Genomic DNA, 26,032 nt, shown 5'->3' on the forward strand with positions numbered 1-26,032 from the left:
AATATTATTTTTATTTCGAGTGTTGACAAGCACGCAATTAGCGACCCTTGATTCCCCTTCCGCCGCCAACATAAAGCCAAAAAAAAAAAGCACAACCGTTGACCTGGTTTGTATAAAGATTTTCCTGCGTGCTGGCGGGGAAATGGCCAAATGGGCGACCTAACTTCAATTTTCGTTTAACGACCGGTCAACATCAGTGTGTACAGGGTCCAAATATTTTCACAATTTAAATGCAAGTGAATGGGGACGATGTTAGAGGGGCGTGGTGGCGTGGTGGGACGGAAGGTGGCTAAGCAGATTGCTGCCAACCTAACTGACTTTGAGGCCGCGGCCGGCAGTTTGACAATTTTTCGCCATGCCCGCTCAAATATGCCGCATACGCAGCTGAGGCGCCCCCCGAAGCACGACCCTTCATTTGTTTATGTGCCAAAAACCCAACCACCCACTGACCCACCCACTGAGTACTGCCTAAATGGGGCGTATGTCCTTGTGTTTGTGTGGCCACATGCCTCGTTGACCGTTCGGATAAAACTTATTAGACACAAGTGTATTTAGTGCAGATGTTTGTGCGTGTGTTTGTGGGTGCGTGGACGAATCCCTTCGCGTGTTTGTATGAGTATGTGTGTCCGGGTAACTACATAACTGCGGGCACTTCTCCGGGCGCACTGTGAGATACACGAGCTATCCAGTCCCCCATCCAATACCCAGCAGTACGCATCTGCATATATCAATCGGATGCCCGCAGCGGCCCTGCTATTGCTGTGCATTTGAACAGAAATAATATTTTGCTGCCACTGTCGAACAGTTTCTGGCGAGGATTGGGCCGGAGGACCGACCGGGGAATGGCCAATGGAGGGATCGGTGGACCGGCAACAACTGTGTGACGTTGCCGCACAATTCCTTTGTAATTAGATAACGTAACAAAGCAGCAACACGAACGAAACAGGACGTAGGCGAGAGGACAACACAGGGCAGAGGCCGTAGGATGCAGGACTCTGAATGTTGGATGGAGGCGTTTACGATATGCCTAGCTAGGCACTTTTCACGTCCCACCACTTTTTCCGTTGCACATTTCCCGTGCATTTTCGTTTTACGTAAAATTTTGAGAGCCTTTTCTGATTATTTGGCAAAATCGCAACATTTACCGCTGCCACACGCCACGTACCGCCCCGCCCTCTGCCTCTGCCCATTGGCAGTATAATTAGCCACACTCGAACACCCCGTACCCCGCTATGGACCTATGCCTGCGAAAATCCGGTCCTGGATGTTCAATTTCCACAACGTGCACACTCGAATGGCCCTTCAAACGATGCGTTCCCCCACCGTTCCCCGCCAACAGGATTCGATACGGACGGAGCTCCCGGACCAGTAGGGCCCGCAAAGTCCTCCAATATTCCGGCCCGGTCGGTTCACCATAGCGTTACTTCAGTTTTTCGGCTCAACTCAATACGCCGCCAATCCGTGCCGCTTAATTTGACCCACGAGTCTTCTGGTTGGATGGTTGGAAGAGCCCCGACGAACTGCCACTCCCTCTTTTCGATTTCCATCATAATTGGTTACCCGTTGAGGTGCACTATGTTCCGTGTTGAGATGTCCCTTCTTCTGTATGACAAGGAGGATATTGAGAAAAGGGGCTCTCAATTCTGCGAATTTTCATGGCATTTCATATATTCATATATATTCTGTTTGTGACACCGGGAAGTCATATTTTCGGAACGAGCTCTGAGAAAATTTAAGGTTTTTAAAAAATAATATGGGCTTTATTGGGATTTCTTGGAAGTTTTAACTTGTTAAGGGTTCAGTTATTATATACTAGAAATAAAAAAATGAATAGATGTTTTAGGATCATCAGAAGGTCTTACTTATACCTATAATTAACATCTTTAGATATTTAGGTACTAGGGAGGAAAAATGAAAAAATCTATATAAAAGTCTATATAAAATAATTATGTTTTTCTCTTTTAAGTAATTCAACCTCAATAATTATAAAATTATTATAACAAATGCACTCCACATCCAACCATTTGAACTTTAAACCCCATTTTTGAAGCACTCCATTCGGATTGTAAAGATTTTTATGGCAACCACCAGGCACAAGGGCCCTGCAGGCCAAAGGAGCCATCTGGCGTGGCCCATACCCCTAACCTACCCCACTCTCTGCCCGCAATAATTAGATACTAGGAAGGCACCACTAAAATGGGGCAGCCGGCAAATGACCTACAATAAGATTTAGTGTGCTCCCAAGCAACTAAACTTAATATTTCACGTACACTTAACCTACGGGTTTAAATGTCGTAATTTTCTCATTGGCACCCGGCAGTGCCGGACGCCTCCTTTCGCTTTTTTCCTTCTTGCCCAAGGCTCCGCTCGAATGTTATACTGTCTCAAAGTTTGTCTCAATTACGTGCGTGCCAGACTGAGTTGGTCGGTTCATCCCATGTCCTTTCGGTATTGGTAGAGGGTCCTAGATGGGTACTAGTGTCAAGCCAAATATTTCTGGTGGAGACTGTGGCGCATTTCTCGCCAGCGACCCGCAACCTCGTCCCGTTTGTCATTGGCAACTTTTTAATTAAAAGTTTCATCCGAGTAATGGGATATTTGCACTGCGAAATGCCACGGCGGCCAGCGACGACGATACTTGATACTTGTGCAATATTTGTGGGCGACTCCTGCGACGACTCCTCTCCTTATCGCCTCTCCATCGACGCCTTTCCTAAGGCTACAAGTATCTAATTGCCAAAAGGATTTGCAAAACTTCGGCCTTACATAACGTGGCGCGTCCGTCGTCTTGTGGCTGGTGATTCGCTGGAAACTTTTGGCCGGCAATTGCCAAACTATGCCCAGCACGGGGACTACGTGCCCCAAACTAATGAGCTGCAAGGAGTCACGCCTACAATTAGCCGGGCAGGGATTTTAATTAAGGGCCGCCTTTTTGGGACAGGATCTGGATGTAGAACTACCTGGATAGGTGCCTCATAAATAAGAAAATATTCTCCGACACATACTCGTATATAAATGGCCCAACAGAAATTCCTAATTATATTTCGAAATCATCCTGATCCAGCAAATATCTAGTTTACTATCCAGTTTAACCTTGTTGCCCTCTGTTCGTTTTTCACTTTTCACTGTACAGTGTACACAGACCCGTAGCTCCATGCTTTGTGTCCTGGTCTAATCGCTGCCGGATGTCCGCAGAGAAATTTGCTTTCATTGTTTTTGTTTCGACAGCCGGACTCTCGTTATATTTGCAGGGGTTTCTTCTTTTTTTTGTTTTTTTGCTAGGACTCTGTCGCCTATTCTGGACTATTTTCTGTTGCTGGCCATTTTTTCCCTAGATTTTGTGTTTTTCTGTTTGGAACAACTTTGTTTTTGTCAGCATTCGCTTTCAATTTCCTCATCCACTCGAACTAACATCCTTCCGCTGGCTGACTTGTCGTCGTGGTTGCTCATTCATGGCCATTTTCACAGTGGCCGCAGTAGGTTTGAGTACCATGAACCATGGTCAGTTGTCTGTAGTTGGTAGTCGGTGGTCAGTAGTCCGTGGTCGTCAATCGGCAGTCGTCAGCAATGAATCCGAATACCAGGCTAGCCCGCCAGTCCGTTTGTCAATCAATTGTGAATTGTTTATTGAATGTTGTCGTTAGATTGCACACACAATGCCCGGCTAACAGGCCGGGGAGTCAGGAGTTGTTGGTTCGGCTTCGTTTGCTCTTTCTATTTGGCCTTCGTTTTTGGCTCTTTTTAGACATTTTGCCACCTCCACCGCCCGATTTGTTTGTTTCAAGTTTGGGCAATGGCGTATGGCTTAGGACATTGTTTACACTGTCAAACGGTCTATTTTCTATTTATCTTTTCGTCCGCTGATCGATTTGCCAGGACGATTTGGCCAGGACCAACGCATTCTGCAGCTGTGAACTCTCTCTCATAAATTTTTGGTCAAATGGTAATGCTCTTTGTTCGTAATGAAATAGTGTTGACTTTTCTCACACAGGCTGCTATGCAGAGTCCTTAACAAATGCACGAGATTGCTTTTAAACGAGGACGACGCCGCGCAGTCTGCCGCCCAGATCCTTCCTTATCCGCAGCTCCGTCCAGAGTCCAGTGGCATATGATGATTTGTTCGCACATAATGAAACTCATCAGCAGCAACTGTAAAAAGTCGGCCGAGGATGGCCAAGGAGGTCCGCGGAGGGGCTTGCCTCATAAAATACTGGCCAACTTGTTCGGATCGAGGCTTGGCATAAATTCAAAAAGTGCGACTACGAGAGCTCACGACTGCCACTCGCAGGGAAAATGTAGTAAAAGCATTTTACAGTTTCATTTTCCATGGCTCACTGCCGACTGCCGGCCAATGTCCAACGTCCTGCGTCCTGTGAGGTCCAGCGTCCATCCGCCGCAGCCTCGTAGCCTCGGCTTTTGTGCGATTTACTTAATTTGAAGTGCGACGACGCCAGGCCATCGACCATTCCTTTTAAAATCAATTCGAAGTTTATTTTTCTTGCGGCTTTCTCTCGGCCACAGCTCCCATCGTTTGCTTCCAATGTTTGACTTGGACTGTCGCACTATTTATGCACGTCTTTGCTCCGGAGACCGAGAGGGACCGTTTCGGCCAGGACATTTAAGCCAGAGGCTGAAGAGGAAGTCGCCAAATGGAAGCCAGCTATAAGACGACTTGACTGGCAGATCCCATCTTCTAGCTAAGCATACTATTTGATATAATTACTTTTAATAATAGGTTTATAAAACAATCTAGTGTTAAAGTCATATATTATTATAGAAATTATATTTACAAAATTGTCCAAAATGGATTACAGAAAAGTATCATAACTCTATTAATAAGTTGGTTCCATGGCTCATAACACAATCAATTAAAATCTAATAGACTACCCATTTTAAACGATTCATAGGTTTATTTTTATTTTTTGTGTGGAGTTGACTCCTGGACTTCAAACTGGGAGGATTAGAGTGAATTTTAAGCGGATCGCAAACAGCTTGAGCAAATTCATTAACAACAGAACCACCGCCCTCAATTCAAATCCCCACCCACGTACAATCCGGACTCAGAAGCTCCAGAGCCGGGCGTACCAGTTGCGGTTTTTCTCTGAAAATGAGGGCAATGCATTCGCCCCGAGGGTGCCAGCGCCCAATCCCAGATAGAAAAGCCGGAATGAGCCAGAACGGAGCAGCGGGTTGCCAAGCACTTGTTTTTGATGTGACGCTGATATTTAAAAGTGGAGTTCACATCAAAGTTACACAACGGACCGGAATGGTCGTCATCATAGCCTCGCCATCATCCCATCATCGTGGTACGCAGCCAGATGGGTTTTGTATCGGTGAGCATATTAGTGAAGGGATAAAGGATTTGGACATAAAATAAGTGGGGCGAACCCCAGCTAGAGTTGTCAATGCAACATAAGCTGCTTAGCTCCAAGGAGTCGAGCTTAAAATATAAGATTTTGCTGAAATGTATCTCCTATTCTCTGAAATGGTGGGTAGGGCATCCTTCGGGTCGAGTATTAAACAGCAAAGCTATTCCCTCTGTACTTGCGGTAATTGCAGAGCATTTTAACCATGCTTCTGACGCTCCTGATGATGCTGGTGCAGCTTTTGTTGCTGATATTTGCTGCGGGTGCAGTTGCAGTTGCATTTGCCGCTTGCTGCATGCTGCTTGTTACATGCTGCTCCTGTTACTTGACACATGTCAGTCACTCATTCACTGCGCTTGACTTATGGGTGAAGCGAGCTGGAAAGCAGGGAACCTGGCCAGGGAAAAGGCAAAGGATATTATGGGGGATGATAGGGCACCAGAACTCTGCTTTGTTTATGTTAAGTGGTAAACGCTCACTTGGCACTTATACTGCCAGTCAAAATAAGCCAGCATAATATTCTGTTTTCCAGGCGTTGAACGGGGAAATTATAATATGATTTGACAATATGTACGCTCTCTAACTATTTCCTTTTTCACTCAGTCCTTTCCATTACAGTAGCCAAGTTACTAACTTAGTTATTAACTAGCCTACTTTTTAAAAAGCATTTTAGTGAAAGCCTTCAATGGCCAATAGAGGTATTTTTTCCAATAAAGGTTCAATTAGAATGGTTTCATGGAACTTTTATGTAGAGAGTGCTTCTCCACAAAAACCAATTATAAAAACCAAACTATATAGAACTAAATTTCAAATACTCATATCCTCCATTTGAAAAACTTGATAGACGAGTTACCATTCCATTCGATCAGCTAAGCTCATTATGTATACGCCGTGTTGGACACTGGAAATCATCTACACGTCATTTGCATGCACCGTAGCATTAACGTAGATGCCACCTCCGAACACTCCCCCTGGAAATCTGATGTTGACTTATGAGCCAGCGGCTCAGTTCAGTAACTTGCAGAAAAACGGAAATTACATTTCGCTCACTTCGTGTGCAATTAAAGTCGGGAAAGGCAACGGGCTTAGAGGCTAAACTTTTTCCTGCTGGCAGTTGCATTTGCATTTGAAATCGCTGCACTCGCGGCACACACTTTAAACTGTTCCTGTTAATTCGAATTTGAAGTTTGATCGATATGCGGGGCGTGGTTGGGCCGGGACGTTGCGGTCGCCCGCCCACTGGCCGCCGCCCGGCATTAGAGGTCATAGGAGCGAAGTGAGCGAGCCCGCTTCATCATTTTAACGCTGGCCGCCGCGGCGAGTTGTTTGAGTTGCCGCAACGCAGTCGCTGCCCCTAACAGGATTTGCAATTGCCGATGTCTGATCCTGCTGGCCTGGCCAGCAGCGATGAGGAGGGGCTGCCCAACGGCGGCGACGGGGCCAGAGGTCGCCAGCGCATCCAGCGGGACTACAGCGACGCCAGATTGGATCGGGTGGCCGCCTATACGACCACCACAATGCGCCTCAAACCGGATAAATGGACCAAAATGATGGCCACCGATGAGATGCGAGTGAGTTGCAATTTAGCCAAAACAGCAAGTGTTTTCCAAATCGACCAAAAAATATTTTAAGCCTTAAAGTTTCAACTTAAAACACAAATGTATAACTTTTCAAAGCGAATTGTTTTGGACTGGCTGCTTGGACACACCAGAGTCCTAGTGGTAACCCTTAGTCCTGGCGGCGATCTGGTTCCCAGGAGTGGTCTCAGTGACTTGTACTTGCCATTCACGGTCCCTAGCACCCGGGCAGCAGTTCCCGCTGATCCTTTGCACCTAGAGGACGATGCAATGGCCTCTGCAACGGCCGCCGTGTCCGCAGTGGTGTCTGTCACGCCGGGCGCCCTACTGGTGCCCCTGCCACCCGCCTCCTCCAGCTTCACGACTCTCGACGGAGTGCCGCGGGGAAAGTGCGCCTACTTCGTGCGACGTAATAGTTCCGGTGGACCTCTGACGGCGGGAAATTTCTCAGAGGAGGTGCTGTATGGAGACTTTCCTGTCCACAGCAAAATAGAGACCATGTCGCTGCTGTTTGATGAAGTGCTGCAGCCGCTCCTGGAACAGGCTCAGAACCAATGGCCGTCTATTGTGCGCAAGGATCTGCAGACGCGCATCAAGGAAGTGCGGAACACTTTAACCGAGGTAGGTTCACTGAGAAAATTTAGCTTTATTTTTAACTTGATCTCTATTTTCTATGATTTAGAACTTCTAACTTAAAAGCCGTGTTATATTTATAATTTTTTGAAAGAACACCACTTTAAAAACAATTAATTAATCCTACAAATATATATAAAATTATTTACTGTGTTCTGTAACCGTCAGCTGTGGTATCTCATCAAATTAATCTAATTGAGTGCAGTGGGGCGGAGACTTGGAGAGGGGTTTTCTCCGAAACAACTCCCGACCATTGTCTTGAAAGTATTTCGCTTAATTGGCAAAACTTTTCAAGTGTCTACAGGCGATACATAATATATATCTATACGTATTTATATCTGTATCTTGGCCTATACTTTATTGCTATCCCCACAGATTAAGGGCAAAACCAACAATCGCACAATTTTATCGTTATTAGTTTCGCCAACAATCGTCGAGGAAGTGTTTGCCCACGTGAGCCAAGGGTAAGTCCTAGTCCTAGTTCAATGGCCATTGTCTTTGTGATCCGCCTTCGTCCTTCGCATCCTATAACTCCTGCCCCTTTAGCCACCTCTGGCAGTTCGAAAATGTCGCCTTATTGTTTATGTGGACTGAAGGGAGAGGCCTTCTCATGATACCAAATTGATTTTCATTGGCATAACTTTGCGCATGAATTGGTGCCAATTTATTTAGCTTCTACTTTCGTGGCAATTCGAGTTGTTTACCCCTTAACCGCCCACATACAAACTGGTGGCACACTTCGATTATTTTCCGGTTTTTAACCAGCCTGCTTGGCCATCAAATGCTTTTAATTAAATTGCAAATATTTAAGAGAGTGATTTCATCTTGTGGCAATCAGAATTCCCAAAATTCATGGGAAATTTATGTTTTGTTTGACTGAAAAGTTTTTCTTATGAAAAGAATTTAATAAAGATATGCTTTGCTTCTCTGGCTCACAATACTCGTATCAATAGACCACTAATACCCAAATAAAATGCCAACTCGAGTCAAAAATGAAAAACTTAATTTAATTATGATTCGGAATATATTACAAATGAAAAATATATTAAAAACCAAACCAAGTGCACTCTTTGGTCAGCCACAATGGCTAAAAATTGCAATCAACAAACATTTCATGATTTTTATCCTAAATATTTTACTATTTCATTAAAAAAACTCCAAATAGTCACTTGAGACCTGCTCAGGATCCGAAATTCCGGAACCTTCTCGAAGAGATGTTCATCAACTGGACCACCCAGATGCACGACATAGTAATGGAACGTTCCGAATGCCAGCCCCTCGGCTCGGCCTCACCCAATTCGCAGTCCGGTCACCCCGTTAAGCATATAACCCTCGTCTCCCTGCCTGCCCAGGAGATTGCCTTCTGGACGAACAGAAAGCTAAATCTGCAAAATATCTACGAACAGCTGCGAGAGCCAACGCACAAGATTTTATCCCAGATTCTTGAAAGAATCGAATCGGTATATCACCGGCCGTACGCCAATGCATTCCGACAGCTAGTGGCCGCCTGGCTGGAGGCCCAGGACGTTTCGCTCTGGCTGCAGCCACTCCTGCGCCAGACATCCGCCTTCAATTCGGTGCAATTTAGCAACGGCCACGACCTGGTGACCCCGCTCGTCCACGTGCTGCACCTGGTGTGGAGCAATGCAACGTACTACCGCAGCACCCAGAGGATGAGTGTACTGCTGCGCTGCATCTGCAACATGATGGTGCATCGCGCCTCCGAGGATCTCGAATTTCCGCTACTTTTCCAGGGTGATGCTGATGAGGGTCTAATTAAAATCAATCGAACCATCGAGGTTCTGGAGCTTTTTAAGTGAGTTTATTTAAAGGCTTTTCTTTAAATACAATTCCGTCTTTAAAAGTATCTTATTATATAATGAATTTTAAAAATATATTTCTCTAACAGACAGCGCATTCTGGACTATAAAGAACGCTATGCTGGACATCAGGTCCTTTTGCCCGCCCTTCCTGGTGGAGCCGCAGCTGCTGCAGCTTCCCCACCACCCGATGACTTGCCCCAGCTGTGGCGCTTCTGTCATGAGGACGTGTTTGGGCAAACACTCGACGGCTTCTCGGCCCAACTGCTGGAGTTGCGTCAGGTGTTCGAGGCTGCAGTACAATTTCAGCAACTCGAAAAGCTGGAAGTTGGGGGTCTTCGGGGTAAACTCCTAACGGATAGGCTTAGGGAGGTAAAAAATTAAACTTATTATTTTATGTACCCTGTATCCACACTTTAATTAATACTCCAGATCTTTGCGGAGTTTAAAGTGCTTTTCGAGCAGTGGAGCAATGTGGACATCGATCTGACCGCCACACAAGCCAGCAAGTGGCGTTGTTTCCGACGCGAACAGGCACTTTTCTTCGGCAGGATGCAGTTGCTGGAACAGAAACTGGCCACTGTCCTGCTTCAGGCTTTCGAGCAGTGTTACAGCTGGACGCACCTGCTCCGGCTGACACTGATGTTTGGCGGACTCCTGTATCGCAGTGCCGTGCAACCGGAGCTGGCCCCTGTCCTGCCGCACATCCTGAAAATTTACGACTTGGAACTGGAGCAGCTGGAGACCAGTGTTACTGAGGTACTTCTAGGCTATGAGATCCGTGGGCTGGTCGCTCTGCCAATGCCCCATAATTTCCCACCTATCGCCGGGGCAATGACGTGGCTGGAACAGCACATTAGCCGATGCGACGAGCTTGGAGCCAAGGAGTTGAATCACTTAATTGAACAACTGTAGGTTTCCCTCAACTTTCGAGGAAAAACTTTAGGTCATTGAACTTTTTTTTTCAGTCTGCAAGAGAAATCCGAACTGCAAACACTGCCTTTGAAATGGGATTCCTTACTGTCGCGTCGCAATATTTTAACCACAAAGCTCAGCAATCTCCAGATGAAAATCTGGACCAATTGGCAGGAGGGCATTGAGAAGCAAATCGTGCAAGGACTCGACGAGTCAGTGCTCTCCCAGCCGGAGGACAAAAGCCAGTTGCACCTCAACTTCTCGCTGGTCCTGTTCACCCTGCTAAAGGAGACCAAATATCTGCTTGCCCTGCAGGCTACTGGAAGCCTGAGCGGCGATCTCTTCCATCTGCCGGAGCCGCTGCTGGAACTCTACGCCCAGCGGGATGCGTACTGGGAGCGTCGTATACGACTCATCAAAATTGGCGAGTTCTATAATGGGATCCGATCCGGAGAATGTGCCGCAGCTGAGCTGCAATTGATCCGTAACGAATTGGCGGCCATTGATGAGCAGGTGGGCGTAGCCTGCCAGAAACTAACATGGCGGGAATACGGTAAGCTTGCTTGAGTGTATATGTCTCACTTTCTATTCATAGAGCTTCCTCTCACAGACGACCTTCTCGTGGCTGGAATCTTTGAACGAAGCCGCGACTTGTTTGCCCGCCTGCAGCAGTCCCACGGGAATCTAGACGCCATTCTGGTCAGCATGCGTCGCTGGAGTCGGGAGCCACTGCACCAGCGTAGCTTGTACGGCCGGAATCTCCTGGATCTGCGCCACCAGCAGGATCGAGTGCGTCTGCGATTGCTTCAGTGCGATGAGACCAAAATGCTGCTCAACCGACTGCTGATTGCAAATTTTTGTCTGTTCTTTAACTACGAATCGCATGAGTTTCAGCTATACTCCAGAGACTTAAGTGTTCAGGAGGTATACATATAAATATCCATCCCTATCGCTATTGAATTTTAACCCCTATCTAGTTTGTTAGAGAGTTCCCCAAAGAGCAGAGGCGTCAGTACAATAAATATTTGGCCAGTGTGGATGAATTAATTTGCCGCGAAGTGCGCCAGGCGATGAGAATAAGGTTTCAGAAAAACTTCAAGTAGAACTTTTATAAATCATTCTCATTACAATCATTATCATCGCTGTTATCATCGTTATGAATATCACTCACCTGCACTCTTCTTAACCGGAGGCCAATAATTTCATTACATTTCGACACAATGGCAGCTCCTTTCATGTCTCATCAGAACTAATCAAGTAAATGAGCACGAAATCGCACACTGCAACCGCAAAAATGAAAGACACCTGCAGAAGCAACAGTAACAGTAACATCTAAAGCAGCAACAACCACAGGCACGACCACAGCAACATGGGGCAACAATGGCAACAACAAATTGCCGCGGGCCGAGCATTCATGCGTCAATTGCATGTTTCACTTAGCGGCACTTTTCGTGATTGCATGCAGACACAGAGACTCCGACAGACAGACAGACCGACAGACAGACAGACTGCCAGACAGAATGACAAACAAGGGCGGGTGAAGTTTCAAACAAGACAGACCCCGGAGGCGGGGTAGCTGAAATAAGCAAACGAAATAAGCAGAAAACAAACTGAACACTAAATTTAATTTTCACCTTACTCATACGCCGTGTAATTCAGTTTAGAGTATTTGTACAAAGAAATGACAGCTACGACAGTGGCTGGAACAGGAACGCCGCCGCCGTCGTCACCAGCGTCGGAACTCACTTCTTTATCGGGTGGCATGGCAAGGTTAGTGCTACAGCAAATCACAGTGCCACAAGCAACAGGAACAACTGCAACATCGGCAATAGCAACATCTACAACTGCCAACGATGCTCCACTCTTCGAAGTAAAATTGGAGCTGACGGAAACGGAAATACGCTTTTCGCCCGCCTTTGATGAGAGTGTGGAAAATAATTTTCAACAAATTGTGGAGCAGCTGTTGCTCGATATAAAACAGACATGCGACTGTATGCCAAGAATTGTGGCTGACAACGCCCTGTCAGAGGATGATGAAGACGACGACGCAAACATGGCCGCGGCGATGGAGTCCCTGGGGGATCAGGACGAAACGGAGCAGGAATGCGCGGATCCAAAACCGCAGGGCGTGCAGTTCAACCTGCTGGCAGCCGCCAAAGCGTATAGCCAAAAAGTGGAACTCACCGGTAAGGATTATGACAAGTTTGCAGCAAGTTTTAACTTTCTTGATGAAGTATATACTTTTAAACATCAGAAATTAATTAAATTTTTATAATTTTTTTTTCATCTATTTTAAGTTTGATTAATTCTTTTTGGAACACTCTTTATATATCAGATAAAAAGTTAAATAAGAGTATGCAAAAATATGGTAGGCGCCTTTCTGTTATCCTTTCGCATTCTTTCGATTTCTGTTCTTCTCGTTCCATTCATGCCATGTAGAAGCCGATGGCCTAGAAATGCTGGAGAAGGCGATTCGCGATGCCCTGGCGGATACGGTGGAGGCGGCTACGGCTTTCGCTGCCAAATTCCACGCCTATGCGTTCCTGTGGACCCAAAAAAGTGGCGACGTTCTGGCCGCCTGCATGCAGCGGGCCAAGGAGCAGACGCTCCACGCTAGTGGCAGGGGCTATGCCATCATGGAAACGTTCAAAAAAGAGGTAAGCTCCAGCAAGAGTAAAACCGGAGAACGGGTTTGCCCCCTTGGGGGTCAAAGAATGCCAACAGCTTTAGTGGCTGCGAGACTCACATTGACACCGTGGAAAAAGGAAAAACAAAACTAAAGGAGGACAGAGACTGGAGGAGACTTCTGGGTTCCTCAATTGGCAACCACACAATTTACGCTGTGTAGCCCCTGAGACCAATAACGCTTGATAAATGTTGACCATTTAGGGTCAAATGTGTGGCAGCGCTCACTGGCCAGACCATGCCAAAAAAAAATACGAAACAAAAGCAAAACACTTACGAAATGCTCAGCTAACACATGGCTTTCCTGACTTATTTCCTTCGCAGCACTGCACAGCAGGCAAATCGCCGACGTATGCGTAATATTTTCTTTAAACAATTATCAAACGCCCCGAAAAGTATGCTATAAATTACCCCAAGGGACCCGCGCAGGAACACAACCAGCTACACACATATTTGTATAACAAATCATGGTCAAAGTGCACACAGACTCGGGGGGCAGAGCATGTGAAATTGGGTGTTACCCAATAAAATAGGGAAAACATGTAGCAGGAAAATGTGAATGAGCAAACAACGAAGTCTGAATGGTCTAATTCTGAAGAAAACTATTTTATTTCAATTTCTTTACATATGATTTACATCTTGCTTGAATCTCAAGCATGCATTCTATCACTTCAACATAATTGAACAAAATTTGAATAGAAAACATTTTGGCTTTTCAAATTTATTCGTTTTTGCTGGTTTTGAAGCTTCATGCCTTCAGTCATTTATTTTGAATTTCTTAAACGTATGCACTTTTAAAACTACCTTGAACCTAAAATAGAGCAAGAAAAATCACTGGCCGGCATTTTATTTATGACTAGCCATTGGGTTGCCCCTGGCGCAGCTGGTGCGCTTAATAAAACAAAGGCAACAGTACGTATACTTAATATAGAGAAGCCGGGCCCAAACACCCATCCATGTGTGGCAAATTAGCAAATAAATTAGGGCTGGGCCACTCGAACAAAGATGTCAGCTCCCCTATTCTCCTCCTTCTTCTTGTGTCCTTTAATCTTCTCCAGATTGAGAACTACAATGAAGTGCACGACGCCATTGACCAGTGCGAGAGCCGGGAGTGCATCAATGGCTGGCTGGGCCTCGACCTCAAGCCCCTCAAGTACGGCCTGCTTAATCTGGCCTGCAAGTGGTCGCATTTATGCAAACAGTGGCTACTCCGCTACGTTCAGGGAACACTGAAAGTAAGAATCACATGCCTGAAACAATGTCAACAAGCTGAAGTTGCTTCTTTCAGGAGCTAAACGCCTTTATTGCCCGCGGACACGAAACTCTCCAGCTGCACATCGCCCGCCATGACTTCAAGACCTTGCTCCGGGTGCTCGGCATAATGGCGGAGATCCGGCAACGGGAGCCCTACGCCGACAATGTCTTCAAGCCGCTCAAGGATATTATGAGCCTGCTGAAGACATACAACGTGGAGTTCGAGCCTCAGCTGCTGCGAAGCATCGAGCAACTTCCTCTCCAGTGGCAGCAACTGAAGCACAGCAGCACAGTGAAGCAGGAGGCGTTGCAGGACACTCGCTTCCACCAGCAGCAGCGCGTGTCGGCTCTAATTGGACTGCACACCTGCCACCTGCAACACTACGCCAGGCAGTTTCAAAGGATGCCAGTAAGTGGTGCCAAAACCATTATATTTCGAGTTCGATTATGTTTTATTTTTGGCTTCCAGTTCTTCCGCGTGCCCTGTCCAAACGTCTATGAAGCCTGCGATGAGGTCTACGTGCGACTGCACCGCTTCGGCCGCCAGCAGCGTGTCTACACCGGCTGGGCCCGACTCCTGGACATCACGGCACCCGACTCCTCCTGCCTGCAGGTGTGCGAGGTAGAACTTCGAAGAGTCAAGGTAAGACTTGGTACATAGTAACAAAGCCATACATAATACAATAGTTAGATGCAATTAATCATGAAGAGAAACCTTAGTAATTGAGATGCCCGTAGCAATTGTGGGACTTTGTGCGCGTCATCGAGTCCTGCATCGTGGACTGGCACTCCACCCCCTGGCTGCTCATCGACACTGACGAAATGGAGCACGAGTGCAAGAAGTTCACCCGAGATCTGCGCACCCTGGACAAGTGCATCCGCGACTGGGCGCCCTACGTACACATTGTGGCCGTTCTACGCGAGCTGGTTGCCTCGTTGAGGGCCATCACAGAGCTACAGAATCCGGCAATTACGGAGCGCCATTGGATGGAGTTGATGCAGCTGACAAAGGTGAGCATAATGGAAGCCATGGTGCATCCGTGTTTGTGTGTGAGCGCAAGTGTGTCTTGTTCCGAGTGATTGAGCTGGTGGTGGTGGATACCACAACTTCGGCATCCTGCCCTCGCGGCTGATGTCTCTTTGAGCCAGGACAATGGCGCACATTGGGCAAACACATTAGCAGGAGGTGATGTGTTGGCAAACCCGCTACGAAACGTCGATGACAACACAGCGTTGGGGCAACCTGCTTGGAGCTGCTTGTCTGTGAGGGAATAACGCAACGCTGCGATGTGGTGCAGGAATCCCGTTGACAGCAATTTGCATCGTGATTTGTCAGACCGAAGCTACGCAAACAAAATGCTTCTGGCTCCCCAATACATAGTATGTTTGTGAAAATGACATAATTGGATTGAATCACTGATCTGTCGCATTAATGACTAAAATCTAATCAAATTTCTCGCTTATCGACTTCATGCTCAGCTAAGTGGACAGCATCCCATGGACGAGCTGGTAAGTGTAAATCAAAATGTAAGCTCTGTGCCCAAATCTGAAACATTTTCATAAATTAATATGTAGTTATCGCATTTGCTGCTCATCCAAACCTAATCAGGTTCTGGCAAAAGCCATCAGCAGCCTACTGCAATGGATATTCCTAAATATTGTGCATTGCTGAAAATGTCATGACCGGAGAACCGGATTGGAACTATTACAGACAAGCTGCTTAGTTCCAATAACCAAAGGCGTTAGAGGAATGCATTGTTCAGATTTCATAATTATATTTCCCAGAATACACACATAAGTATGTGATTATTAATATGCTTCTGCATGGCACAGGCATCTAAACACTCATTCTCTGATGAAATTAAAACCCTAAATTCCTTAATTTTTCCTTGATTCTTAATTTTCCTTGAACTTTTCATGTCAAAAACACCCGACATATAAAACTGTACAAACTGTTGAATAGGTATTCAATTTCTAATTAAATAAACCAACATTGAGCTCCCTCAGCGGCCTTCATAAAATTGAATAGATTTAACAAGATCTTGTAATTTTATAGCCATAATTTGTTGAGTTAAATTATAAAGTTACAATTATTCATGATTTGGTATCCTTTAGATCTCTTACAAAAAGAACAAATCCACAAGTTTGGCTCAACTCCTCACCCTGAAACTGCAACACCATGAGGAGGATATAAAAAACACCGTGGACCGAGCCATCAAAGAGATGACAGTGACCAAGGTACTGGACGAGATTAAAGCTACCTGGGCGCATCTAGAGTTCGAGTTGGAACAGCATCACACCCGGCCCCACATCCAGTTGCTGAAGGTGTCCGAGGAACTAATTGAAACCCTGGATGACAACCAAATGCAATTGCAGAATATTTCAACTTCAAAACACATCGAGTACCTCCTGGACAAGCTAACCCATTGGCAGAAGGTGCTGGGCGGCATCGACACCCTGATTGTTAACTGGTTCGAAGTGCAGCGGAAATGGATATACCTGGAATGTATCTTTATTGGATCGGCCGATATCCGGGCCCAGCTGCCGGCGGATGCGGCAAATTTTGAGAAAATCGATGCTGATTTTACGGAACTTCTGGGAAAGGTTTGTGGACCAGGGTTTTCTTGAATCTATGCTTTAATCTTGAGGATGACATTCAATTTTTTATTTTTTCCATAACCAAGATAAGCAGCGTTCGTGTGGTAATGCAAGTGGTCTTGCATCATGACGATGTCCAGGCTCAATTGTTGCAGTTGCAACAGCGGTTGGCTGTCTGTGAGAAGGCCTTGAATGATTACCTGGAAACGAAGCGTTTGGCCTTTCCCCGCTTCTATTTTATCTCGGCAGCCGACCTGCTGGACATCCTCTCGAATGGAAACAATCCGCAAGTAATCGACCGGCACCTGATTAAGTTGTTCGACTCGATCCTACGACTTCAATACGACACAAATACTCCCAATGCCGTGGGAATGCACTCCAAAGAGAACGATGAGTATGTGCCCTTCGTTTCGGCTGATCAGGATCAGCCTTCGTTCATTGTATGCAGCGGAAGGGTGGAGCTCTGGCTGAGGGCCATCATCCAGCAAATGCGCAGCACCTTGCACGAGCTGTTCCGACGCGCCCTAAAGGTTTTCGGGGAGAAGCCCCGGGAGCAGTGGCTCTACGACTGGCCCGCCCAGGTGGCGCTCTGCTGCAGCCAAATAAGCTGGACGGCGGACGTGAATCGGTCCTTTGGCTGCATGGAGGAGGGATACGAGGGCGTCATGAAGGAGCTGCACAAACGGCAAATCGCCCAGCTGAACGCTCTGATTAATTTGCTTCTCGGCGAGCTGTCGCCCGGAGATCGGCAGAAGATCATGACGATCTGCACCATCGATGTGCATTCGCGAGATGTGGTGGGCAAGATCATTGCCGCCAAGGTGGACAACTCCCTGGCCTTCCAGTGGCAGAGTCAGTTGCGTCACAGGTGGGACGACGACCAGGCTGGCAGCTCCAGTGGCCGGGCAAGCACCGCCGTCAGTTGTGGAGGCGGGGACGAGGACTGCTTTGCCAACATCTGCGATGCGGAATTCCGATATGCCTACGAGTATCTGGGCAATACTTCGCGACTGGTAATCACTCCGCTCACAGATCGCTGCTATATTACCTTGACGCAGGTAAGACTTCAGTTTCTTGTCAGGAAAAAAATAAAATGTATTTTCCAAGTTCTTCCTTTTGCTATTAAAAGCTTGCTATTAGACGTTTACATAATTTTTAGTTAAAACACGTGGCATGGCCGGTAATTGAAGGCCGGTCTTTGCTGTTGTTTTACAAATCCTTTCTAACGAGTGCTGAATTAAATATAAACCTCATCAACGCCTGCCACGGGGCGTTAATGGATTTATCAGCGGAAATCCGCTACAAATGTATAGACCATAGTTGGCTTTGAATAATTAAAAGCAAATGTCCCATGGCTTGAATATATTAAAATGAGTAGCAAGTTAAAGGGCAGGCAAAACTCAGTCACGACACACTTTGGCGTGTGATTTAGGGCGCAAATTAAATAAATTAAATGCACTTACAAATTTTGTGCAATTATAGCACTCTTCTGCTTGGGCAGTCGCATATTTTACGCTCTTTCGCACAATCAGCCATTATATCAGTGGCACCTATGATGTATCACAATGTGACAGAAATGTGTCAAATAATGTTAAAATAATATGGGTATTGTCATGGTTATTTGCGTCTTTTGAAGAGGAAAATAATTATGACTTCTATGAAATTTAATATTTAATAATTTTTCGAATTCAAATAGCTACAGAAAATAAGCAAATCTTTTTTAAGTATGACTTATTCTCAGGATATTTTTGTTAATTAAAATCATTGTAAAATCATTAAAATCATTGTAAGATTCTGCCCCTTAGGGCAGAATGAAAAGCCAAGGCTGACATTAACAATACAATCATTAGTTTGTTGAAACTCCACCCACTCCCCTTTCAACCATATCCTTTCCCACCTGGTCCCGTTGCAAATTAAACAACTCGTTAGTGGAAAATAAATGCTCTTTGTAATTTACATATGCCACCTCGTCCTGCGAATTCCACGACAGTCGCTGCGATTGCGGTTGGCCGGTGCAACCGCAGGACCAGCTGGAACCGGAAAAACGGAAACCACCAAGGACCTGGGACGCGCCCTGGGCGTAATGGTTTATGTCTTCAACTGCTCGGAGCAAATGGACTACAAATCTTGTGGCAACATTTACAAAGGGCTGGCCCAGACGGGTGCCTGGGGCTGCTTTGACGAGTTCAATCGCATCTGCGTCGAGGTCCTGTCCGTGGTGGCCGTCCAGGTGAAGACCATACAGGAGGCAATAAAGGTACGTGGCATGGGAATGCTTCTCACGGCTTGCAAATTGATTTTTTCCACCCAAGGTGCACTTTTATAAAGATTTTTGGATAGAGTATTATTTAGAGTATTTTTTTAACTTTTTATACTTTTTCCGCAAAAAAACATTTTCAATCATCTAAAGTATTTTAGCTGCAGTTTAGATTAAAATTTCTTAGTATGAGAAAACGCATACATGCTTTTTCCCAAGTGCTTTGACCCAACACGTTGCATTGATTACTTTACCTGAACCTCACTGGTCCACTCTGCTCCGGTCTCTTCCATGCTGTTGTTCCTTCTGCCACTTCCTCGCTCTGTTTACAGATGCATAAAACCCAATTTATCTTTATGGGCGAGCGCATTTCGCTGGAGCCGTCGGTCGGAATTTTTATCACCATGAATCCGGGATACGCCGGCCGGACAGAGCTGCCGGAGAACCTGAAGACCCTGTTCCGGCCGTGCGCCATGATTGTGCCGGACTTTGCTTTGATTTGTGAGATTATGCTAATGGCCGAGGGCTTCCAGGACGCCCGTCTGCTGGCCCGAAAATTTATCACCCTCTACACGCTGTGCAAGGAGCTGCTATCCAAGCAGGATCACTACGACTGGGGTCTGCGGGCCATCAAGTCGGTGCTGGTGGTGGCCGGCACCCTCAAGAGGGATGACCACAGCCGGCCAGAGGATCAGGTGCTGATGCGAGCACTGCGCGACTTCAATATCCCCAAGATTGTCACGGAGGATGTTCCAATATTTATGGGGCTGATTGGCGACCTTTTTCCGGCCCTGGACGTGCCCCGCAAAAGAGTCTTCGAGTTCGAGAAGACGATACGGAAGGCGGTCAACGAAATTAAGCTGCAGCCAGAAGAGGGATTCCTCATGAAGGTGGTGCAGCTTCAGGAGCTCCTCGATGTCCGGCACTCTGTTTTCATAGTTGGAAATGCCGGCACTGGCAAGACCAAGATCTGGCAAACCCTACAAGAAACCTACCGGATCCAGAAACTAAAGCCAGTGTGTCACGTCCTCAATCCGAAGGCCTTGTCCAACGACGAACTGTTCGGTATTGTGAATTCCACCACACGGGAGTGGAAGGATGGCCTCTTTTCCTCCATTATGCGGGAGCAGGCCAACATGCCACCAGGGAATCCAAAGTGGATTGTTCTGGACGGCGACATTGATCCTATGTGGATCGAGAGCTTAAACACTCTGATGGACGATAATAAAATTCTCACTTTGGCCAGTAACGAAAGGATCTCTTTGAAAAAGGAGATGCGGCTCCTCTTCGAAGTAGGACACCTGAAGGCTGCCACTCCGGCCACAGTTTCCCGAGCTGGTATTCTGTATATCAATCCCCAGGACTTGGGTTGGTCACCGTAAGTAGTTTCTATTTGTATGAAGAAATTGAATTTAACACACAATCTTCATTTGCAAAACCTATACTGAGATAGTTTATCTGTTGAAATGAGTCCGACAACGTCAGATATTTTTTTCAATAATCTGCTATTCATTATGGCTAGTTATCAATATGAGGGATTCCTTATGATATAGATATATAGATTATAGATATACATATATGTAGTTAAAATGATCCCTAACGCCATATAGTTATCCCATTGCATTCCACTCCAGGATCAAATAAAAATCAGCAAAGATATAGCCATCGCAGTAGGCCATATTGGCCCCCAAGCTATTTTCATAATTCTTGAAGGGGATCCCCCAGAAAACATAAACAAAATCAAAAAATATTTTGTTTCCACATTTTGATGCAGATTGATGAAGAATCGATCCACAAATCGTTTAAGGTATTTCGCTTCAGGATCAGATAAAAATTGGCAAAGATATAGCCACCGCAGTGGGCCATATTGGCCCCCAAGCCATTTTCATAATTCTTGAAGGGAATCCCAAAGAAAACATAAAAAAAATCAAAAAATATTTTGTTTCCAGATTTTGATGCAGATTGGTGAAGAAACGATTTGAAAAGCGTTTATGGAATTCCGACAATTTTCGAAGAATATTATGGATATTTCGATATTCGAAGGGGACAAACTATGATACACATTAAAAAAATGTAAAAGAATGTAACATGAATTTATTTTCTCTAAATAGCTATGTTTCGTCCTGGTTGGAGACCCGAGTGGATATGATAGAGCGAGGCATCCTGACCACATTGTTCGAGAAATATTTCCCATGCCTGATGCAGCGACATCGCGACTTTCGGCGCATCACTCCCGTTACGGACATGGCCATGATTCAGATGACCTGCCACTTGCTGGAATGTCTCCTCGACAACGATAGCGATGGAAACGATGGCCGTGGAGCTGGTGCGGGATCCGCCACGAATCCTCATGGTTTGCATCACGGCGAGCTCTCCCACGAAGCCATGGTGCTGGCCTTGGAAACCATCTTCGTGTATGCCACTCTTTGGAGTTTTGGCTCAGCTCTCAGCCAGGATGTAATCATTGACTGGCACCGCGAATTTCACAAATGGTGGATTGGAGAGTTCAAGGATATTAAGTTGCCCAGCCAAGGCACTGTGTTCGACCACCAATTGAATGTGCAAACCCTTAAGTTTCAGCCATGGACCGAGCTGGCTGGCCAGGATCAGTTGGAGGGGCAAATCGATTCCGAGACTCCGCTCCAGGTAGGAAACCTAATCAGTAAATAAAAAAAATATTCTCCAAATAATTGCCTCATTTTAATTACAGAACATACTTATATCTACTGCGGAAACTACTCGCCTTGCCTATTTTCTCAAACTCCTCATCGACCGTAACTTGGCCTGTATGTTGGTTGGAAGTTCTGGCTGCGGCAAGGGTGCCATTTTCCGGGAACTGTTTAGCCAGTACGCCAACGACCAGGAACTCCTTGAAGTGGCTGTTACCACGGTTTCAGCTTCTGACAGCAGCCACCAGCCAGCCATTCAAACGGCAAACGCACCTGGCGTGCGTCGAAAGCCATCCTCCTCAGCCACTCCGCTTTTAACCACCGTTCAGGCCACGCACTTTAATTTCTACACCAGCTCGGAGATATTCCAGAAGATGCTCGACGGACCGCTGGAGAAGAAGTCGGGAAGATGCTACGCCCCAAGCGGGCCCAAACGAAGGCTTATATACTTTGTGAACGACCTCAACATGCCTGAAGTAGATGCCTATGGAACAGTGCAGCCACACACTATAATGCGACAATTTATGGACTACAGGCAATGGTATTTATAATGCAAAAGGAAAATACGTTTCATTGTTGATTATGTTATCTTTCTAGGTACGACCGTCAAAGGCTCCAGTTGAAGAACATCCGTCACTGTCAGTTTGCGGCTTGTATGAATCCCACAGCCGGATCATTCACTATCGATCCCCGCCTGCAACGCCACTTCTGTGTGTTTTCGGTAGCTCCGCCTAGCGAAGATACCTTGCTCCATATTTACGGCAGCATTCTGGCCAGTCACCTGGAAAGTCCTGGCCAAGGATTCAGCAAAGAGATTCGATCCATTGGCAGTCTGCTGGTCCGAGTGGGCATTGCCCTTCATCGGCGTGTGGAGTACGCTTTTCTGCCCACCGCCGTCAAGTTCCACTATCTGTTTAATCTCCGGGACTTGACGAGTATTTACCAAGGACTGATGAATAGTGTGGGAGCTCCTGCGTCGGCGGGTGGAGCTAATACTGGCTATGGGGGAACTATTTGCAGCCGGCCCTCTGAACTGATGCGTCTCTATGTCCACGAGGCCTTTCGGGTCTATCATGATCGACTAGTGGATCCCTATGATATCAAATCCTTCAAGTCTTCCATTAGAGATATTTTCAAGAAGGATTTTGAGGACTTCGATGAGGATTTCGTGTTTGCAGAGCCGCTTATCTACAGCCACTTTGCCCAGTCGCTGGTGGATCAGAAATACATGCCCCTCAAAAGCTGGGATTCGTTATATTCGCTTCTAATTGAAGCCCAGGCCAGTTATAATGAGGTGGTGGGGTACATGAATTTGGTCCTTTTCGAGGATGCCATGATACACGTTTGTCGGTGAGTGAAAGATAGGACTTTGTAGATATATTCCACCTTACAACAAACAACCATACTAATTTTAGCATAAATCGCATCCTGGAAAATCCTCGGGGTAACGCTCTCCTTATAGGCGTTGGAGGCTCTGGCAAACAGACTCTCGCCCGCCTAGCTGCCTTCATCTCCTCACTTAGTGTCTCCCAAATTCAAATAAAGCGAGGCTTTGGTCTTTTAGATATGCGCGAGGAAATTGCCAGTCTGTACATGAAGGTGGGCCTCAAGAATTTGGCCTCGGTATTTCTCATCTCAGATGCCCAGATACCGGATGAGTCGATACTGATGCTGATAAATGATCTGCTGGCGTCAGGGGAGATACCCGAACTCTTCAACGACGACCAGATGGACACCATCACCAATGGTATTCGCAACGAGGTGAAACAAAGTGGCACCCTGGACACCAAGGACAATTGCTGGAGGTATTTTGTGGAAAAAGTCAGACGGCTACTGAAAGTGGTGCTCTGCTTTTCGCCCGTGGGGCAGACTCTGCGGGTCCGTGCACGGAAATTTCCGGCCATCATCAGCCGGACGGCCATCGACTGGTTCCACGAGTGGCCCAAAAGCGCCCTGGAGTCCGTTTCCCAGAAGTTCCTCAACGAAATCAGTGGCATTTTGGAGGTACGTATGCGTCAGCCGTTTATTTATGCGTCAGTCGGGCACAATTTACAGCGCCGGACACTTTAAGTACGAATCCAGACCGAAGGGTCCTGACCCTTTGCTCCCACTTACTGCTCCATATCCTGCTTCCAGCCCGCCCTGGTGCCGCCCATCGGGTGCTTTATGGCTTACGTCCACGGTACTGTGAATCAGATATCGAGAATTTATCTGCAGAATGAAAAACGCTACAACTACACGACCCCGAAAACTTTTCTGGAATACATTTTCCTCTACCGCAAACTGTTGGTGGACAAAAATGGAGAGTTTGCGGAACGCATCGCCCGGCTTCAGAGCGGAATGGCCAAGCTGGCGGAATGCGCCCGTCAGGTGGACACACTGAAGGTGAGTAAATGATGGAGTGGACAGGAGGCGAGTGCCACATTCGGTGGCTATATGTAACGTGTATATGAAAATAAAATGTTAAAGTAGCAAATCCGCAAGGCACATAGAGAAATGTATTAAATTTTTAAAATATAATTTTTGAAATTACTACTTAATTATTTCTTAATTTAAAAAGGAAATCTTTACTTAAATTCAGAAAACTTATTTTTCATATTTATATTTTTATTCAATTTTATTATATGTTTCTTTTTAAAGTAAAGTTTCTCTTTTAAGTCAAAATTCAAATGGATTTGAAGAAAATCATTGTTTTTCCCAGGGCCCATGTAAATTGTTTTTTCTTGTTGTGCCCAAAATAATTTCCTGTCTCACTTCTTTACAAAAAATCGGTGGCATCTCCGCGAAGCTTCAAATATTAATTGAACACGCCTGCAGGGTACCCGCAAAATCGATCATCGTCAAGCGTCAGCTTTCAATGGAACATTGCCATCCGATCCGGAGCATCGAAGCCGCCGCGTCGGCCATTCAATTAGTACGCTTAATTGAATTGTTGTTGCAGCAAATCCGCCGTCCACTTGTCCGACTCGTCTGACTTCAATGGCGGAAACCGGAGAAGCGGAAGCCCCGACACAGAGACTCTGGCTATGCCATTCTTTCAGTTTTTAACGCCGTTTCCGGTTACGTCGCGTATACGCAGCGTAAGCCCAGCACTTTTTCCACAGCCCAGCATTTAGCCTGCGGAGCTAAACAACAACCATTGAACCGTGCCCCAGCCAAGAGGTGGGGGCGGGCCAAATGTTATTTAAACTAATTGAATTAAATTGAATTCGCTTCAATCGAACAAAAGCCGTTTCAATTTTCCAAAGCGCCTGGATAGGACCCTCATTTCACAGCCTGTGCTTTTCAGTGATGAAAATGGTGGTGTAATAATTTTTTGCTTTTTATTATTACATCTGTATAGATATAGTAATGAAGTCGAGTGAAAGGTAAATTATTTTATGAAACAAACGCATTTATCTTTTAAATCCAAACCATTTCTGATTTAGTTTGTAATTTTCCTACAGCCATATTAGAAAACTTTTGAATATTTAAGTAAACTTACGCCTTAAAATTAAGTCCTTTAAAGGTACTTCGCACATCACTGCTGATTTTGAACCACATTTATACGGGCTTGTATTTGTATTGATACGCCCGCAATTTGTGCGCGAAAGTTGCTCTGGGTAAATATTGAGCCATCGTGCCGAGGCTTTAATTATCTTCCTTAGCCGGGGAAACTTTTCAGCTCACTTTGATTTTGGCTTTGAGTTTCAATTGAGTCAAGGACTTCCTCGTTCGCAGCATCAACTGGCAATCCAAGAGGTTCAATTGGCCGCCAAAAACGCTGCTGCCGACAAGCTGATTGTGATCGTTAGCGCCGAGAGTGAGAAGGTGAAGAAGGAGCGGTACATCGCCTCCGAGGAGGAGAAGCGGGTTCGCATCATCGAGGAGGATGTCTCCATTAAGACCAAGCTGTGCGAGGAGGATCTGAGGCAGGCAGAACCGGCTCTCGTGGCCGCCCAAGCTGCCCTCAACACGTTGAACAAGAACAACCTCACCGAACTGAAGTCCTTTGGATCCCCTCCCAAGGCGGTCATCAATGTCTGTGCTGCCGTTATGGTTTTGCTGGCCAGCAATGGGAAAATCCCAAGAGATCGCAGCTGGAAGGCAGCCAAGCTGATGATGGTGAGAGTGGACCAGTTTCTGAATGATCTTTTAAACTACAACAAGGATAACATACATCCCAATATCATTGAAACCCTGCAGGAGTACCTTAAGGTAACCTTTATAATATTTTATTTATACTGGCAATTATACATTATCTTTAAATACTTTCAAG

At 46.0% G+C, this 26,032-nt stretch overlaps 1 protein-coding gene across 1 annotated transcript in view; it reads left to right on the forward strand.

Annotated features, from left to right (window-relative positions):
• The first annotated feature begins 6,683 nt into the window (after nucleotides 1-6,683).
• Nucleotides 6,684-26,032, forward strand: part of LOC6501482 (dynein axonemal heavy chain 9) — a 29,266-nt gene continuing 9,917 nt past the window's right edge. Inside the window, exons 1-26 of the mRNA XM_032454877.1 lie at nucleotides 6,684-6,937; nucleotides 7,043-7,564; nucleotides 7,952-8,040; nucleotides 8,742-9,392; nucleotides 9,486-9,768; nucleotides 9,829-10,307; nucleotides 10,365-10,864; nucleotides 10,922-11,235; nucleotides 11,289-11,392; nucleotides 11,971-12,497; nucleotides 12,751-12,968; nucleotides 14,055-14,231; nucleotides 14,285-14,659; nucleotides 14,720-14,893; nucleotides 14,989-15,261; nucleotides 15,730-15,759; nucleotides 16,366-16,854; nucleotides 16,935-17,906; nucleotides 18,839-19,105; nucleotides 19,438-20,483; nucleotides 21,217-21,751; nucleotides 21,816-22,315; nucleotides 22,372-23,124; nucleotides 23,190-23,778; nucleotides 23,911-24,159; nucleotides 25,495-25,971. Coding sequence (XP_032310768.1) covers nucleotides 6,743-6,937; nucleotides 7,043-7,564; nucleotides 7,952-8,040; nucleotides 8,742-9,392; nucleotides 9,486-9,768; nucleotides 9,829-10,307; nucleotides 10,365-10,864; nucleotides 10,922-11,235; nucleotides 11,289-11,392; nucleotides 11,971-12,497; nucleotides 12,751-12,968; nucleotides 14,055-14,231; nucleotides 14,285-14,659; nucleotides 14,720-14,893; nucleotides 14,989-15,261; nucleotides 15,730-15,759; nucleotides 16,366-16,854; nucleotides 16,935-17,906; nucleotides 18,839-19,105; nucleotides 19,438-20,483; nucleotides 21,217-21,751; nucleotides 21,816-22,315; nucleotides 22,372-23,124; nucleotides 23,190-23,778; nucleotides 23,911-24,159; nucleotides 25,495-25,971 — 10,788 coding nt within the window. The 5' untranslated portion in view covers nucleotides 6,684-6,742. The remainder of the gene's footprint in view (nucleotides 6,938-7,042; nucleotides 7,565-7,951; nucleotides 8,041-8,741; nucleotides 9,393-9,485; nucleotides 9,769-9,828; nucleotides 10,308-10,364; nucleotides 10,865-10,921; nucleotides 11,236-11,288; nucleotides 11,393-11,970; nucleotides 12,498-12,750; nucleotides 12,969-14,054; nucleotides 14,232-14,284; nucleotides 14,660-14,719; nucleotides 14,894-14,988; nucleotides 15,262-15,729; nucleotides 15,760-16,365; nucleotides 16,855-16,934; nucleotides 17,907-18,838; nucleotides 19,106-19,437; nucleotides 20,484-21,216; nucleotides 21,752-21,815; nucleotides 22,316-22,371; nucleotides 23,125-23,189; nucleotides 23,779-23,910; nucleotides 24,160-25,494; nucleotides 25,972-26,032) is intronic.

This window comes from Drosophila ananassae, chromosome 2L (genome assembly GCF_017639315.1).
Source record: "Drosophila ananassae strain 14024-0371.13 chromosome 2L, ASM1763931v2, whole genome shotgun sequence".
NCBI classification, from domain to species: Eukaryota; Metazoa; Arthropoda; class Insecta; order Diptera; family Drosophilidae; genus Drosophila; species Drosophila ananassae.